Here is a 15169-nt window from a genome sequence, read left to right on the forward strand (position 1 = left end):
AGATATCTCTCTATATATCGCTGAAGGAAATACTCTATGCCAGAGAGCGAACAGATTCGATCCTTGTGAGCCAGTGAGGATGCAACGAGACTGCTCGACCTTTCTCGAGCAATAGCCCAAGCTTGTCTAATATGGTCACCTTGGCATTGGGCAGATGGGACTCGACGGCCAAGTCTCTTGATACGAACAGCGCTGCGGTGCTGAAAACCTGGATACCCAGAGTGTAGACCTCAGGTTTAGACGTCCACCCAAGCACGCCATCTTGATCGCCCGCAGACGTTACATCTACGAGGTATTCCAGACCCTCTGATACCCATTCAAAGAGAGTCCTAAGCAGCCTCTGGTCATATGAATCCTTCTCTAATCTCAACAGAACCCCGCTCCAAATGTCGACTTCACGAACATCGTCGATAAACAAGTTCTGTCTCTCCTCTTCGAAAAGGACGGTGCTTTCTTTCCTGTACTCCGACATGCGAGCCGAAACGGGAATGAGCCCTTTCTTGCTTCTCGAGTTCCAGCGATGGCTCTCCTCGCCAAGAAGACGTTCGACAGTTTCGCGGAACAAGAACGGAGACTTGGAGTAGTTGTTGGCAAGGAAATCCGCGAGACGGTCACTCGCTGGAAGGGCACCCAAGACGACGGCCTTTTCTGGAGACACGGACGAGTATGACAGGACCCATGAGGCTACTGTCGCGGCAATATCACGAAGTTCCTCATCGTCGTCGTTGAGCATGTCATAGAGAATCAGGTAGATTTCCAAGAAGACAGGGCTCGTTTCGGCCATCCCACCTGGTTTTCGCAGAACACGGCCAAATGTCTTCAAAGACATTACAGCTGCGTATCTCGTCGAGAATACCTAACGCTCATCAGAACAGGCTACGCAAGGAGTGGGTATATTTCATATACTTACAGTTTCTTCACTCAATGCAAAGCGAAGACTGATGGCCCATCGACGAAGATCGAGCACGAGATTCCTAGAAGACTCCAGTTCGCTTGTAGGGATGGCACACTGAATAGTCATTAGACAGCCTTGAAGCCGCAAAACGCTTTCAACTATTTCCCTGCTCCAAGTCTGTTCCCGAGACTGAGAACGTATGTAATCTCCTAACCTGGCCCATTCGTCAGGGAGGTCCAGCGTCAGGCCTTTCTCCAGAGCATTCTCAAGTATTTTGGCAAGATTCAGAGCTGCGACTGTCTTGACGTCTTCCCGGTTGTCTCCCAAGATGGTCGACAAGTATAGCCCCAGGAACTGCTTCTGATATGTCTCGCAGCCATCGAATATAGTATCTATTTGTCGCAAAACCCAGCATGCGGCATCAGCATCGGCTGCAGAAACACTGAAGAAAATATCGGACAACCGGGAAGATAAATCTGAATTCTGTTCGATCATTATCTTTAATATCATGCTCCATGCCAGTGAGCGTCGGAGCAGTGACGCTGCTCGTGCTTCGCTGCCAGTCCCTGCTGATACTTCGGACTGCTCCACAAGACTGTACAGGAGTGTTTCGAGATCATACAATCCGAACACGTTGTTTAAGAAGTCGATAGTTTCACCTTATACAGATAAGCAGATGTTGTTGATGAGGATTCTAGAGCTGTCCCTACCTGTTTTCCCAAATTGGATGCTCTTCTCAAGAGCATCTGTTAAGATGTCTATCATAGCAGCATGAACAAAGGGGGAGCATGCATCCATGAAGAACTTGGAGAAGGTATCTTGAATGATTGACAGCATTTCTCCATAGTGATCTGGCAGCGATTAGTATTGGCCATCAATGAAGTTGCACGAAATACATACCACGCCAATAACCATGAGAGGAGAACCACAACCGCCGCAAAGCAAACCTAATGCATAAGAGCTTCCCATGTGCATAGTTCTGAGAAGCAATGTTCACGTTGTCTCTCAGGAGAGAGTGGACCTCATCCAGAATGTGGATCGGGCGCAAAAGAGAGGCGTATACCCTTGCTGCCTGATCACGAACAGCCCAGATCATGCTCTTCATCTGCTGTAGCACTAGCTTCCGCAGGTGAGCATCATCGTCACCTGAAGGTGAAGGGGCTTTTTCTATTATGAGTTCCAGCGCTGGGAAGACCCGTTCAGTCTCTGTTGAAGCCTTCCCATCTTGCGAATCCTGACTCTGGTCTGCCGAAGTCAGGAGCTTGGAGAGCAGCTGAAGCAAGCCAGGATATTTCTGAAAGTGAATTCTCATGCCGGCATCGGAGCCTGAAGCGCCGCTGAATCCAACGGTGGTCCCCGGAAGGAGCCGACACATCTTCATCATCAAAGCGCGGAAGAGCATCAGGCCGCAGTTTCGAATAGCCCAGCTTGGATTATCATTAGTTTAGATATACGGCAATCAAGAAAGCTGTTCCGCAACTTACATTGAAGAGCTGAGAGATTCAGCAGCTATCGTCAGGGAAGGCATAATAAAAGGCTCTGTGTGCGGTGAGAGTCTTGTGTTGTCAAAGATGTCCTTCAGACAATTCATCGCATGAACCTGTGGCAGCCACAATTCTGTATAACTGGCCTTCTGCTCTGCTGGCTGTCTTGCGATCTCCTGAAGTTCAGACATCGCCCGTTGGAATAACGGCCCTCCCGGGTCTGCACAGAGGATTCCAGTAACTAAGGCAGGCAAGCCTGCAGATCGTCGGGTGAGCTTTGATGCTTGCTTTTCGATGATCTTCACCGATTCCTGGATATCGTTAGCCCTATGCTGCGTCGAAAAAATAGGAGATACTTACTTGGTACCACAGTTCTGGCAAACTGGAGATTGTTGGATTACTACTTTGACCGCAACGCAGACAACAAGTCGCAAAAGTTTGTGAGACCGCAGTGAAAGCTCCTCTGTGGCGTAGCTCTGAGAGCTGGATAAAACTCAACACCCCTATTGCTTCGTAATCTGACCTTTGAAGACCGGTTTCGCCATCAGTTGGGCCATATGTCACATTCGAAACAATGGCATGAAGCAAAAGACTTGTACAATTAGTGGGAGATGTTGTGCTTATATCTTTTAAGAGCATCATACCTGGACTCTTTCAAGGCCCGCCATGAGTAAGACAGGATGTCTTTCGGCCCAACCATCAAATTATCCGTAGCTTCGTCGGTGTGCCCTTCAGGTGAGTCGATGCAAAGGACTGGTTTAACCTCATTCCAGATCTTATTGCAGGCCGTTATTATACGGTTGTGCACGTCTCTCCATGCTGTATGCGGCGTCTCAGGTGAATCGGCAATCGATAAGTAGAAATCGGGTGTTGAGACAATGTATCTAATAGGCAATCTGTTAGATTCAAGGTCTAAACGTTCCTGGGTCAACTGACCTCAGTGCGGAGACATAGCCGTGGAGAGGCGCATCACGTATTGTCGAGCTGAAAAGCCCTCCGGGCTGGGATAGCTTCCTGTCGAGTTTCTCTAATATGGTGTTCACGATTTCTCTTTTACTCTCATACCATGGGGTTTCAGAAGACTGCTTGCGCCCTGGGCTTGCCAAAGAGAAAATAGCATGGTAGAGTCGAGCAACTGTGTCCGCATGATCGGCTCTACTGGTGTTGCTTGCCAGAGCCTCTGCTTTTGATAGACCAACCGTCAGTCGCTCAGATATTCCGGCCAACTCGCTTGCTGAGAGGTCAGAATACTGCGCAGAATAGTCACTGGGGAAATGGCCGAGAATAGTTAGCGCCATTGCGCGAACTTCCTCAAAGGGATCCAGCAGAAGGTCGACCAAAAGCCTGAAGAGACTAGGACGTAAGATATCAAGGGTGAATCTCCATGGCGTCTGATCAGCGTCAGCCTTCTGCACTTTCACCCCTTTGACGCGAGGATCAACACTGGTGTTGAGAACAAGATATAGTGATTTAAGTGCAGATATATGTCGTTGATATGAAGCGCCGGGCCTCAACTCTCCTTCTAGGAATTTCACAAAGGCATCCAAGAAACGCTCTGCATCTTTTATTTCATTATCAGAGCCCTGTCGATGTCCTTGTGTCCCCCTGAGGCGCACCATGAGCTTGCGAATCAAACTCAATATCTCGCCTCTTGACTGTGCGTCCGACTCCGCATGGAGAGATGGCAAGCCACTCATGACGGCCTTCAGCGCCGCTGGCGTTATTGGTTTCGTCGTAGAAGGCGCTGTGATTAGCAAGGAGAAACAGGCAACCCTAATTCTCGGATCTGTATGCAGCAGAAACTGCCCGAGAACTTCGCTCCTTAAAATGAGAGCGTCTTGCTTGTCTTTCGCTGCTGAACTCGGTTTTCCAACAAAATCTGCCAGGATCAATCAGCTAAGGATATTGAACTTTGATATTTTATATGACTTACGATCTTCATGTACTAATCCAAGCTTTTTGGCAACCTGCAAGGCAGAAAAGAGCAACGTGAACTCATCTACGCTTCCTTCGTCCTTCATGTCACCGGAAAGCAAGCTCTGGAAGGGAAGCTGGTTAATAAAGGAGCGAAATCCGCCAGAGCAAGAAGCAAACAACGGATATAGCACGTTGTTTGACATTGACTCTAAAAATTCCATGTTCTCCAGCATGATATGACGCGTCGGAGAAACCCAGCTCATTGAGGGAGACGCGAGTTCAAAGGAAGGAGCCTGCCCACTTTCAACCTCCTGGCTTGCTTTTCGAGAGAAGAGAGCCAGCATAGAGCCAGCGGTTGAGGCGTACCCCAAGCTTTTTGCATGAAGCAGTAGGGACAAGTTGAAGACCATCAAGACATCACGCTTAACCTTTACGTCGGAGTCGTGCCATGTGGGGTTCTGACCAACAAAGTGAGTGGTATCTATAGATAAGCACTCGCAGTGGCTCTCAAATAAGGGCATCCATCGACCATAATGTTCCACGAGCCAGTCATGCAACAAAGACATCAGCTGAGAGGGAGAGATTGCATTCTCCCGTACAAAAAGCTCCAGTGCGACGAGGCTAGATTTCAGTCGTGACCGTGGATCTCCAAGCACAACACTAGGCATTATCGCATTGACAGCCCCGATTCGAATCAGGTCAGCTTCTTTCTCATCGGGATGTTTCCTGAGGATCTTGACCAAACAACTTAAAACTTGTTTCATGGGCTTTGGTCCGGCATCCTCAAACCGGATCATGCAGACTTCGAAAATAGTCATCCATGTTTGATGGGACAGCACAATGTGCCGTGTATGGGCATTTGTAGATGACAGACCTGCATCTAGGAACACACTGACAGCGTTGCATGCCGCTGTCGTCTGGGACCGCGGAATAGACCTCGTCGAAAAGGTCTGCAGCAATGATTGCCACACACAGTCTACCTGCCTTGACCAAGATCAGATGTTTTACTTCGCAGGTATTATAGGGTCTATGGTATCTTACTGATTATCTTTGCATTCACGAGTGAATTTCAGAAGCGGTCCCTTAGTGATCTGCAACAAAATGTCCTCGGGCACCAGTTGTATATTTTCTAAAATCGTGTTCATGCCCGCCCACTCGGCGTCCCCCGCAGGGCTGCAAGCTGTTGGGTCTGCCATCATAACACAAGAGGATCCTTTCCTGAAACTCAAGAAATGTTCAGGAAAAAGATCCCATATCTGACGTATTCTTCTGATTCTTTGCTACATGGACCCCGCAAAGTCGAGGGTTCTTGTAGAAATTTCAGGACGGATGCCCGATTCGGCTAGTATCGGCACAACACTTTTTCCGATCGGGCGCTCCCTTGCCGTCGCGGGAAAGAAGTTTTTGTCTGGCCGACTTCGAGAGCGACCTCGGGTCTGCTTTCTATACTCAACGGACGCGATCACCCAGCAGTCTCCGGTCAAATTCGCTGCCTTCTCCTTTCCTATCTTTTTCCCTTCTTCTTCGCGGTTGTTTCTTTTTCCAAAATGTCGATCTGGGATACCTTAAGCGGTCGCAAATCATCTACGAGCCAACAACAACAGCAACAAACCTTTGATCCCACGACGGCTCAAGATGTATCATCTTTCCTCGGAGGAAATGCACTCCCCGATCCCTCAGAACTCCACCCTCTCGCGGGTCTGAATAAGGAGACCCTGGACTACCTCACTCTCGAGGACTCCGCACTTGACACTCTCCCGGGATCGCGATCAGTTTTGCCATCGAGGGGCTGGTCGGACGACCTCTGCTATGGAACTGGCACGACGTACCTCACGGCGTTGACAATTGGAGGAGCATGGGGACTGGCTGAGGGCCTCAAGAAGACGCCGCCCACAGCACCGCCGAAACTGCGTCTGAACAGCGTTCTGAACTCCATCACCAGGAGAGGTCCGTTCTTGGGCAACTCCGCAGGCGTGGTAGCCATGATTTATAACTGCATCAATTCGTCGATCGGCTACGCGCGTGGAAAGCATGATGCGGCGAACAGTATTGTGGCGGGCGCTCTGAGTGGAATGCTCTTTAAGAGCACTAGAGGGGTCAAGCCTATGATGATTTCGGGCGGTATCGTGGCTAGTATTGCCGGGCTTTGGGCTGTATGCTCACCCTTCTCCCACCTCTTTTATCTCTTGAGCCAGAAAAATATGTTAACCGAGTTATAGGTGACGAGAAAGGTTCTGTTCTCATAACCGCGAAATCGATCGCTCTTCCCGACTTGAAAACGCCAATCCTAATCACCACCAGACGACGACAAAAAACTCATTTCTCATATTCAACTCCAGTGGAGTGGCGGATATATCCCTGCACTTTATATTTTTCCCACTGTATTAGAACAACATCCTTTGATTGCTCTATGGATCTCTTCACTCCGGCGCTCAGGGCATCGTCTTTCGCATTGTCTCATGGGTTTGGCACCGGGCATGATCATGGATCTTTTTCTCCCTTGTACTGTACATATAGAGACGTTCTCCGGTTTCTTGGATTTCTTCCAGCGGCTGTTTGCGGTAGCATTGGCGATGTCGCGTTGGTACTACTAGATAATATGCGTGTTTGCAAATGAGAACATACTTGCAGAGGTTCGAGAATTCCGGATAGTGACTGTTCCAACTCATAGACTGAAATAGCAGTATTTGTACATGATGTTCGAGACTGGACATACTGTTCTTATTGCTGAGAAGCTTTGACAATATTAAACGCAGAGGTTAGTTCTAAGCAAACTTCTCAGACATGCTAACGATTGATGCTTTTGATATGGGCTGATCTATTAGCCACTCTTATGGTGAGGATAGCAGCAACACTTGTTCTGCAATTGAATTAGTCTCGCTCTGCCTGATTTCTCTGCGGATCAATTCGGTAGTAGATATTGAAAGACAAGGAAGACAACCAATGTTCTGGTCTATGGATGCCTTCCATTGTCTCTATTATGGTTTGATCTGATCCATAGCGGCTTTCTTCCACGGACAGGGCGGAATTTCCCAGGGGACTGGCAGATACTCCTACTCCCCAGGTAGGTACCGTAGTAGGCAATGAGGCTTATGTGATACGCATGAATAGATAGTGATATTAGTGAAATACAGGTCGCTTGTTAGCTAAGGAGCTCGACTTTTCATGTTGTATTTTTTTCTTTCTGGGATTGACCGCCTCCTGGAAGCATTACCTATCGGGTGTTGTCACCTGAAATGGAGTTGCAGTCACTTTCCTGTATGGAGGGAAGAAATACACGCATTGTGTCGCGTGTTTATTGGTGTTTGAGACCACCTGACTTCACTCTGCTCCCAGCAGATGCCTATTCTTCCACTCTCTACATGACCGTATCGCAAACTTACCTCTGCCTAGAACGCATGGTCTTCAAATAAAAGAAAAGTCGCGCAAGCTTCCTGCTGATGAATCATGGCAGATTCAATGCTTTCTCAGCTGTCTTGCTCCCCACCTCGGGCAGGGACACCACCCCGCGTAGCCACTGTGGAGGACATGCTCGAATGGCTGCGCTGGGACGGTTGGTATCGCGGCATCGTCGGCTGGTGTACTGAGTATTCAGACACGGAACTATTCAGCCCACGTGAAGCTGAACGCGACGGTAGCAGTAGATTTGCTGCGTTCTACTCGCCTGGATCCTGGAAACCTCCGCAGCGCGACTTCGACCTCAATGCCGGATTACGGGAGGCATCGTACATGGAGGAACACGAGAAATTTGTTCGACGTATGATCGAGTCGCACAAGAAGCTGCTTGTCGAGGCCATCGAGGAAGTTGATCGTCGACTGGTACAAGCGGGGCTGAGTGTTGAACAGAACGAGAATGCGGATAAGAGGGCCAGCTCTGTTTATGCAAAGTTGCAACGGTTGGAAGAGGCCAAGAGAAAACGGCGTCCAGATCCAAGAGTTCGAGTTCAGGTCATCTGTCATGCAGGAAACGCTGACACTGGTTATGAGCCAGTGACGCTGGACCTGTACATCCCGAAAACCTGTGTCTTTGAGGAGTTTGAAGAGATACTGGAAAGGCATGCACACATTCATGGCTTAGCAAACTGTACAAAGATCTCAACATACTGACTGGACTTTCCTGGCAGACACTTGCCACACAAGTGGACTGAACACGAGCTGCGCCCAATCAATGGGGAGAACCCAGGACAGGAACGTATCTGGAATTATCGAGTTATTGGCAAGAATGACCACATAATGAGTCTGAGGGAAGGTTCCTGGCATGCTCTCAGAAGCCAAGAGGACTTCACAATGTTAATGAGAGAAATCGTGCGAGATAGCTCGAAACTGGCGGTAATTTGCCACGTATGTCACATGCTCCTTCCTTCCTGCAATTCATATTCCCATTTATTTGAAAAAGATGCAACGTGGAAACCACTGAATATAGATTTGTAGGAGACCGATCTTCAGCAACGGCGGAACCTCACCGCACCAGAACAATGGAAAGACGTGACCCCCGACGACATGTGGAAGGCATTGGGCTTGGACCACAGTACCCAGTGGAATGAGGATGAGCAGATCAAATGGGGTTCGGAGGCGTCAGACAGTCTAATGGATCTTGTGGATAATCTCCCTGACGATCTCTTTTGAATCGCAATGCCAAAATGGACATGTCGATGCTGTCGCTGCAAGAGATCTAAGACAAAGGGCGCTAAAACCAAGTTAAAGGCTGCTACAATGCAGGAGACTAGCCAATGATGCGAGGAAAATAACCGTCAGAAGGTCCACTAGCAGACTTATGCTGTGCCATCGCTTTGTTCTGTATCCAGGGCAGATGAAATTACACATGAGACATATTTTTTTCCAATTCACTTTACGTATGATGTCGTATCCCAATGCCTTGTAGGAGATTGTCTCTAATTATCATTAGAACTCATGAGAGCAGTGTGTCAGTACGGAGTACCTATCGCTACTTAGTAGACGTGCAACGGCGTAGATGTAAGGGCGGAATTCGAGAAGACGCTAGCTGAGCTAATCGACCCATAGAGTCTTGGCATGCAAAAGCCGTGCATAAGGCCACACAGTGGATATCGATAAGAATAGAAGCACTTGAAAATCCTCCCTGTCAATCACCCGTTTTGGCAGATTAATGAGACCAAGCAAAGAGCAGTCTGTCTGTCCACGCGCTTCCAGTCCTCCACTTCGACGCCGTCTGTCTTCAATCGCGTCCTCTCGAGCGACCTGGCAGGGCGGCATCTGCGGGCCTCTTGGCAGGCGCGTTGGAGATCACTGCGCTATTACGAAAGAGGCTTGGTGTGGGGTCCTGTAGGCCCAGTCAGCTGATGGCTGAACGCCGAGTCCGCCAGTCTGGAGGCCGCCACGTGACTGCAGGCTCCGCTTCCGGGGAGGTCTGGGGGCGGGATTGCCGAACGAGGCAAGGCGACGGAACTGTCCTGCTGCAACGCTGCCTCAGGCATCCACGATCCCCAGCCCGCGCCGGCCTGCGTTCCTGCCAGCCGATCGCCCCTCGATCGGCGTCACTGTCGCATTGTTCTCTCCTTTAATCTCAAAGCCACCGTCTGCTTCCGCGCAGTTGGGCGCTGCCACCCGGGCACTCCTTTTATTTGATCCCGTGCTTGGTGCACTTCTGGGGCTGTGAATATTTTCCTTACTAACACGGCCTTTTTTCCCTCCGTCCAGCGAGCCCCTCCGGCGGAAATTTTTATAGAGAAGCCAGTGCCAAGACCATTGTTGCCTCCGCGGTTCTTCCCTCCATTGGAAGCTGCCGTGTTCCCACGGTTGACCACCACGTCCGTGGCTGGTTGTCTGCCATCTGCTGGACGTCGATGGTTCCCTCAGAGCCTCGTCAGACCGCAGGGTCCGAGTCCCCTGCCCGGCAGCCACGTTCCGTTCCGGCCACGGAATCGGCAGTCGTGGGTGACGATGGGCGGAATTCTTCTCCAACACTGGTCGAGCCCGGCACAGAGCCGTTCCCAATATGCAACGTATCACAGACGGCGAACGTTATGACATCGTCAGTTCACGATGCAACGAAGCCGCGGGCTCGAGGTGAGCAGTTTCCAGTGCTCCATATTCGTACAGACTTGCCTGCGGCGGCTCGTCCGGTTACCCCCCTCAATGAGACCGAATCTCCTCTCCGTCACAGCCTGTCTACGGTCAGTCTCCCTCGGAGGACCCCAAGCTGCCGCGCGACGCGATTAGGGACTCTCTCGAGCACCGAGTCCCTGTCTCCTGCCTCAATCATTTCGTCTCCGCAGCTGGCTGCCATGGGCGATATCACACCCCTGCCGTCCCCAATCGCATATCACAGTTCATCTCCCTGGCGCATCCGTGGTCGTACAGCGTCTCAATCACTTTCAAGAACGTCCTCGACGATATCCAGAAGCGGCTCGTCTCTGAATTTAAAGACCAGTGACTCTTCGCAAGTCCCCCGGTCGTCTGCGTCCAGGTCGCGATCCAGACCGCAACATGGCCCTAGTCGCGTGGATGAGGATACTGTACAGGAGGACAGTGCTGGAAATAAAAAGACTAGCCGGCATACGCGGAATCGCAGTCTCAGCGAGTATGTCCCCACCAAAGCTGTTGTGCCTCCTCCACGCTCCGGCGCGGTGCCGGGATCCGGACCTCCCAAAACGACACCCTCCTCTAGCGATCTGTTGGCGCCGTCGACGACTTTGCATCGCGAACAGTACCTGGCTGTTCAACGAGGGCTTGCATTTCCATCCGCCCGGCCCCCAACCCCACCTCGCAGTTCACGTAGTGGTGACGAAGACGGGAATACTGTTCCTATCATCAGTAGTGCCCCCTCGACAGGGACTCCTGAAGAAATCTATTCTGTGCGATCCATTCGGACGAAGCAGCCTCGAAAGTACCGCAAGTTGCGTCAGTTGGGCCAGGGAACCTTTAGTCAAGTTAGCCTTGCAGTTCGAATAGGAGACGACGAGACAGATAATGCCTCGCATGACACTGAGGGAACGCATCGCAGAACTACCAGTAAAGTGCCGCAGAAGCTAGTTGCAGTCAAGATCATTGAATACGGTCCCGCCGGCGGAGCCGATGAGGACCGCGTAGAGGTCTCACTGAAGCGCGAAGTGGATATTCTCAAGTCCATCAATCATCCATCTCTGGTGCAACTGAAAGCTTTCGGAAGTGATGAGAAGCGCGCGTTGTTGGTTCTTGACTATTGTCCCGGCGGGGATCTCTTCGAGTTTGCGACATCTGGAGTGAAGCCGTTGAGTCCCGACCTTATTAGGAGGATCTTTGCCGAACTCGTGGCCGCTGTGCGCTACCTGCATGCCAACTATATTGTTCATCGAGATATCAAACTCGAGAGTAAGTCGTCTTGTCTGGGTTCTGAGTCTCAGGTCGTTGATGCTGACTGCTTTGTAGACGTGTTGGTCAACCCGCCTTTGTCAGTCATGCAAGAAGTGACTGATTGGCGCACGTATGACCGTGCAGTTGTCACCCTCAGTGATCTAGGACTGTCAAGAAGGATCCCTGAGCCGCCAGAAAGCCCACTGCTCCACACACGATGTGGCAGTGAGGACTACGCAGCTCCAGAAATTCTGATGGGCCAGCCATACGACGGCCGTGCCACAGACGCCTGGGCACTCGGCGTGCTCCTCTATGCCATGATGGAGAACCGGTTGCCCTTTGATGCTCTGCCAGGAACAAGAGGTGACCCAGCCAAGCTGCGTGCCCGCACGCCACACCGGATCGCACGATGCGAATGGTCCTGGTATCGATATGCGGATGAAGATGGGGAGTGGGATCCCGAGAAAGGAAAAGACCTGGAAGGGGCTCGAGAATGTGTCGAGGCGCTTCTGAAGCGGAATACAAAACGAAAAAGTCTGGATGAGATTGCAAAGCTCAGCTATGTCCACGACGCAATCGATGTGCCGAATGGACTCAAGAGGGGGGACAAGGAGGTTCCATGAACGATGCCGCTTGCTATGCATTGTCCTTATTTGCATGTCCTTTGAGCCTATGTTGCATCATGAACTGTATTATACCACCCCCTATGCTGTGATGTCTCTTGATGATCGTTCATGTTATGTTCCCTATTGATGTATCTTCACGTCTTGTATGTCAGCTGGTTAGTTAGAGCTGCATGAGTCGCATTCAGTCTCTTGCTGGCAGTGAGACTGAGCCTAGAGATGGGAATCTGAAAAGTGAAAAGTCATGAATAACCCTTCCCTTAGGGTTTCTTTCTAGCTGGGCTTTTTTCTACTCGAGAGGCACACAGATCGGGGACGTCCAGCTCCTCTGCATTTGCACTGTGCAGCAGCAATAGCGCAAATCTGCTGGATATAGAGCAGAAGGATGTCAAAAAGGTGGATTGGCATTATGTGTGCAATTACTACCATAGCTGTGGTTCTGCGTCGTCATCAAGGGAGTTGGCGCGCTCGATGCACTGCTCGTGGCTGACTTTGGGCGCCCTCGGATTGGCTGGCCCGGGGAGCAGCGCGACCTTTCCGATGTCGCTGCGGAGCAGACTAAGCGTCATTGAACTATCGGAGCCCCAAAAATCGCATACTATTATGCACCGCAATACCTTTCCCCTCTAGTTTATTCTGCATTGGTATTGCCTCTTGCTATTTTTTTTTCTTCTGCCGAGGAAGGGTATTGAGTGCTCAGCTTTGGAGCCGAACGCTGGAGCTCAACCCCACGGGCTTCCTGCGATTCCTTCTTAAGCTTCCGCTGGTTCCTGAAAGCTCAACTACCACTACTCAACATGCTCCTGTCGCAGGCTCGGGGGCGTTTGCCCTCGGCCTTCAAGGTTCTTCGCAATGCCTCTTTACCGTCGTGAGTAGCAATGGTTCTTCTGCGTTCAATTCGGCTTGTACTGACAATCCACTTGCAGCCGATCACTTTCCACCACCCTCCCGCGACGAAAAGCATCTCCCACAGACGATGACAAGCCCCTCAACAGTGTCTCCCGCCATATCACGCAGCCAATTTCGCAGGGTGCTTCTCAGGCTATGCTCTTCGCGACGGGTCTGACGGAGGCCGATATGAACAAGGCCCAAGTCGGAATCGCCTCTGTTTGGTACACTGGCAACCCGTGCAACATGCACCTGCTTGACCTCAACAATCGCGTCAAAGAAGGAGTCGAGAAGGCTGGTCTCGTCGGCTATCAGTTCAACACGGTGGGAGTCAGCGATGGTATCAGTATGGGCACCAAGGGAATGCGCTACTCCCTGCAGAGTCGCGATCTCATTGCGGACTCCATCGAGACGGTCATGGGCGGACAGTGGTACGATGCGAACATCAGCATCCCGGGCTGTGACAAGAACATGCCTGGTGTTCTGATGGCAATGGGACGGGTCAACCGGCCCAGTTTGATGGTCTACGGAGGTACAATCCGTCCCGGATGCGCCGTGACGCAGAACAACGCCGACATCGACATCGTGTCCGCTTTCCAGGCATACGGACAGTACATTTCCGGACAGATCACCGAGGAGGAGCGCTTTGATATCATCCGCCATGCTTGCCCTGGCGGCGGTGCCTGCGGTGGTATGTACACCGCCAACACAATGGCGAGCGCCATTGAGGTCATGGGTATGACCCTTCCCGGCTCCTCGTCCAACCCGGCCGAGTCCAAGGAAAAGTACCTTGAATGTCTGGCTGCGGGTGAGGCAATCAAGAACCTGCTTGTGAAGGATATCCGCCCCAGGGATATCATGACCCGCAAAGCCTTTGAGAACGCCATGGTCCTCGTCAACATTACGGGTGGCTCGACCAACGCTGTGCTTCACCTGATCGCCATCGCCGACTCTGTTGGCATCAAGTTGACTATCGATGACTTCCAGGCCGTGTCGGATCGCACGCCGTTCCTGGCGGACTTGAAGCCGTCGGGCAAATACGTCATGGCAGACTTGCACAAGATTGGCGGTACTCCGGCCCTTCTCAAGTTCCTGCTCAAGGAGGGTGTGATCGATGGATCGGGTATTACTGTCACTGGAGAGACCCTTGCTAAGAACCTGGAGAAGGCCCCCGACTTCCCAGATGACCAGAAGATCATCCGGCCCTTCTCCAACCCGATCAAGAAGACTGGTCACATCCAGATCCTGCGGGGAAGCCTGGCCCCGGAAGGCAGTGTGGGCAAGATTACTGGAAAGGAGGGTACGCGCTTCACGGGCAAAGCGCGTGTGTTTAATGACGAGGACGATTTCCTCGAGGCGCTGGAGCGCAAGGAGATCAAGAAGGAGGAGAAGACCGTTGTCGTGATCCGATATGCGGGCCCGAAGGGCGGTCCTGGAATGCCCGGTACGTCAGGACGTTTTGTGTATTCTTCTTACAGTCAAATTGAGCCCTGCGCTGACCCTCTACAGAAATGCTGAAGCCATCTTCTGCTCTCATGGGTGCCGGTCTTGGTTCGTCGGTGGCCCTAATCACTGATGGCCGATTCTCGGGAGGTTCTCACGGTTTCCTTATCGGCCACATTGTCCCTGAGGCCGCGGTGGGTGGACCGATCGCTCTCGTCCGGGATGGTGACATTATCACCATTGACGCCGAGAAGCGCGTTCTGGACCTGGAAGTCAGCCAGGAGGAGCTCGCTGAGCGCCGGAAGCAATGGGAAGCGGACAAGGAGGCAGGCAGGCTTCCTCCCACGGGTCTGACAATGCGGGGAACATTGGGCAAGTATGCTAGGTATGCATCAACTTTACTCTCTCGATACACTTATGGCAGAAGAAATATGCTAACCTTTGTTTTTTTTTTCCCATTGCAGAAACGTCTCCGACGCCAGCCACGGCTGTATCACTGATGCTCTGTAATTTTTTACCCCCTTTGATTTCTGTTATCAAAAAAGGGGAGCTGTACGATCGTCATAAGAAAAATGTTTTTTATGTGAAGGAAATGTGCTTGGAATTTG

At 51.2% G+C, this 15169-nt stretch overlaps 5 protein-coding genes across 5 annotated transcripts; 4 read left to right on the forward strand and 1 right to left on the reverse strand.

Moving 5' to 3' along the window:
- Positions 1-34: 34 nt before the first annotated feature.
- T310_6913 (HEAT repeat protein) lies at positions 35-5093 on the reverse strand (the record flags this gene model as incomplete). The annotated part of the gene is made up of 8 exons (XM_013470280.1): positions 35-856; positions 911-1554; positions 1606-1746; positions 1796-2322; positions 2380-2690; positions 2740-2998; positions 3316-4258; positions 4313-5093. 8 exons carry the CDS (start codon positions 5091-5093, stop codon positions 35-37), a joined length of 4428 nt encoding a protein of 1475 aa, XP_013325734.1.
- Positions 5094-5843: 750 nt separating this feature from the next.
- Positions 5844-6542, forward strand: T310_6914 (Mitochondrial import inner membrane translocase subunit TIM23; the record flags this gene model as incomplete). The annotated part of the gene is made up of 2 exons (XM_013470281.1): positions 5844-6449; positions 6516-6542. 2 exons carry the CDS (start codon positions 5844-5846, stop codon positions 6540-6542), a joined length of 633 nt encoding a protein of 210 aa, XP_013325735.1.
- Positions 6543-7743: 1201 nt separating this feature from the next.
- Positions 7744-8922, forward strand: T310_6915 (uncharacterized protein; the record flags this gene model as incomplete). Its single annotated transcript, XM_013470282.1, has 3 exons — positions 7744-8300; positions 8421-8637; positions 8728-8922. 3 exons carry the CDS (start codon positions 7744-7746, stop codon positions 8920-8922), a joined length of 969 nt encoding a protein of 322 aa, XP_013325736.1.
- Positions 8923-10118: 1196 nt separating this feature from the next.
- On the forward strand, positions 10119-12230 carry T310_6916 (Uncharacterized protein; the record flags this gene model as incomplete). The annotated part of the gene is made up of 2 exons (XM_013470283.1): positions 10119-10341; positions 10375-12230. 2 exons carry the CDS (start codon positions 10119-10121, stop codon positions 12228-12230), a joined length of 2079 nt encoding a protein of 692 aa, XP_013325737.1.
- Positions 12231-13027: 797 nt separating this feature from the next.
- On the forward strand, positions 13028-15061 carry T310_6917 (Dihydroxy-acid dehydratase; the record flags this gene model as incomplete). The annotated part of the gene is made up of 3 exons (XM_013470284.1): positions 13028-13098; positions 13157-14562; positions 14628-15061. 3 exons carry the CDS (start codon positions 13028-13030, stop codon positions 15059-15061), a joined length of 1911 nt encoding a protein of 636 aa, XP_013325738.1.
- Positions 15062-15169: the final 108 nt, after the last annotated feature.

Source organism: Rasamsonia emersonii, assembly GCF_000968595.1.
Source record: "Rasamsonia emersonii CBS 393.64 chromosome Unknown ctg1118621760474, whole genome shotgun sequence".
NCBI lineage: Eukaryota > Fungi > Ascomycota > Eurotiomycetes > Eurotiales > Trichocomaceae > Rasamsonia > Rasamsonia emersonii.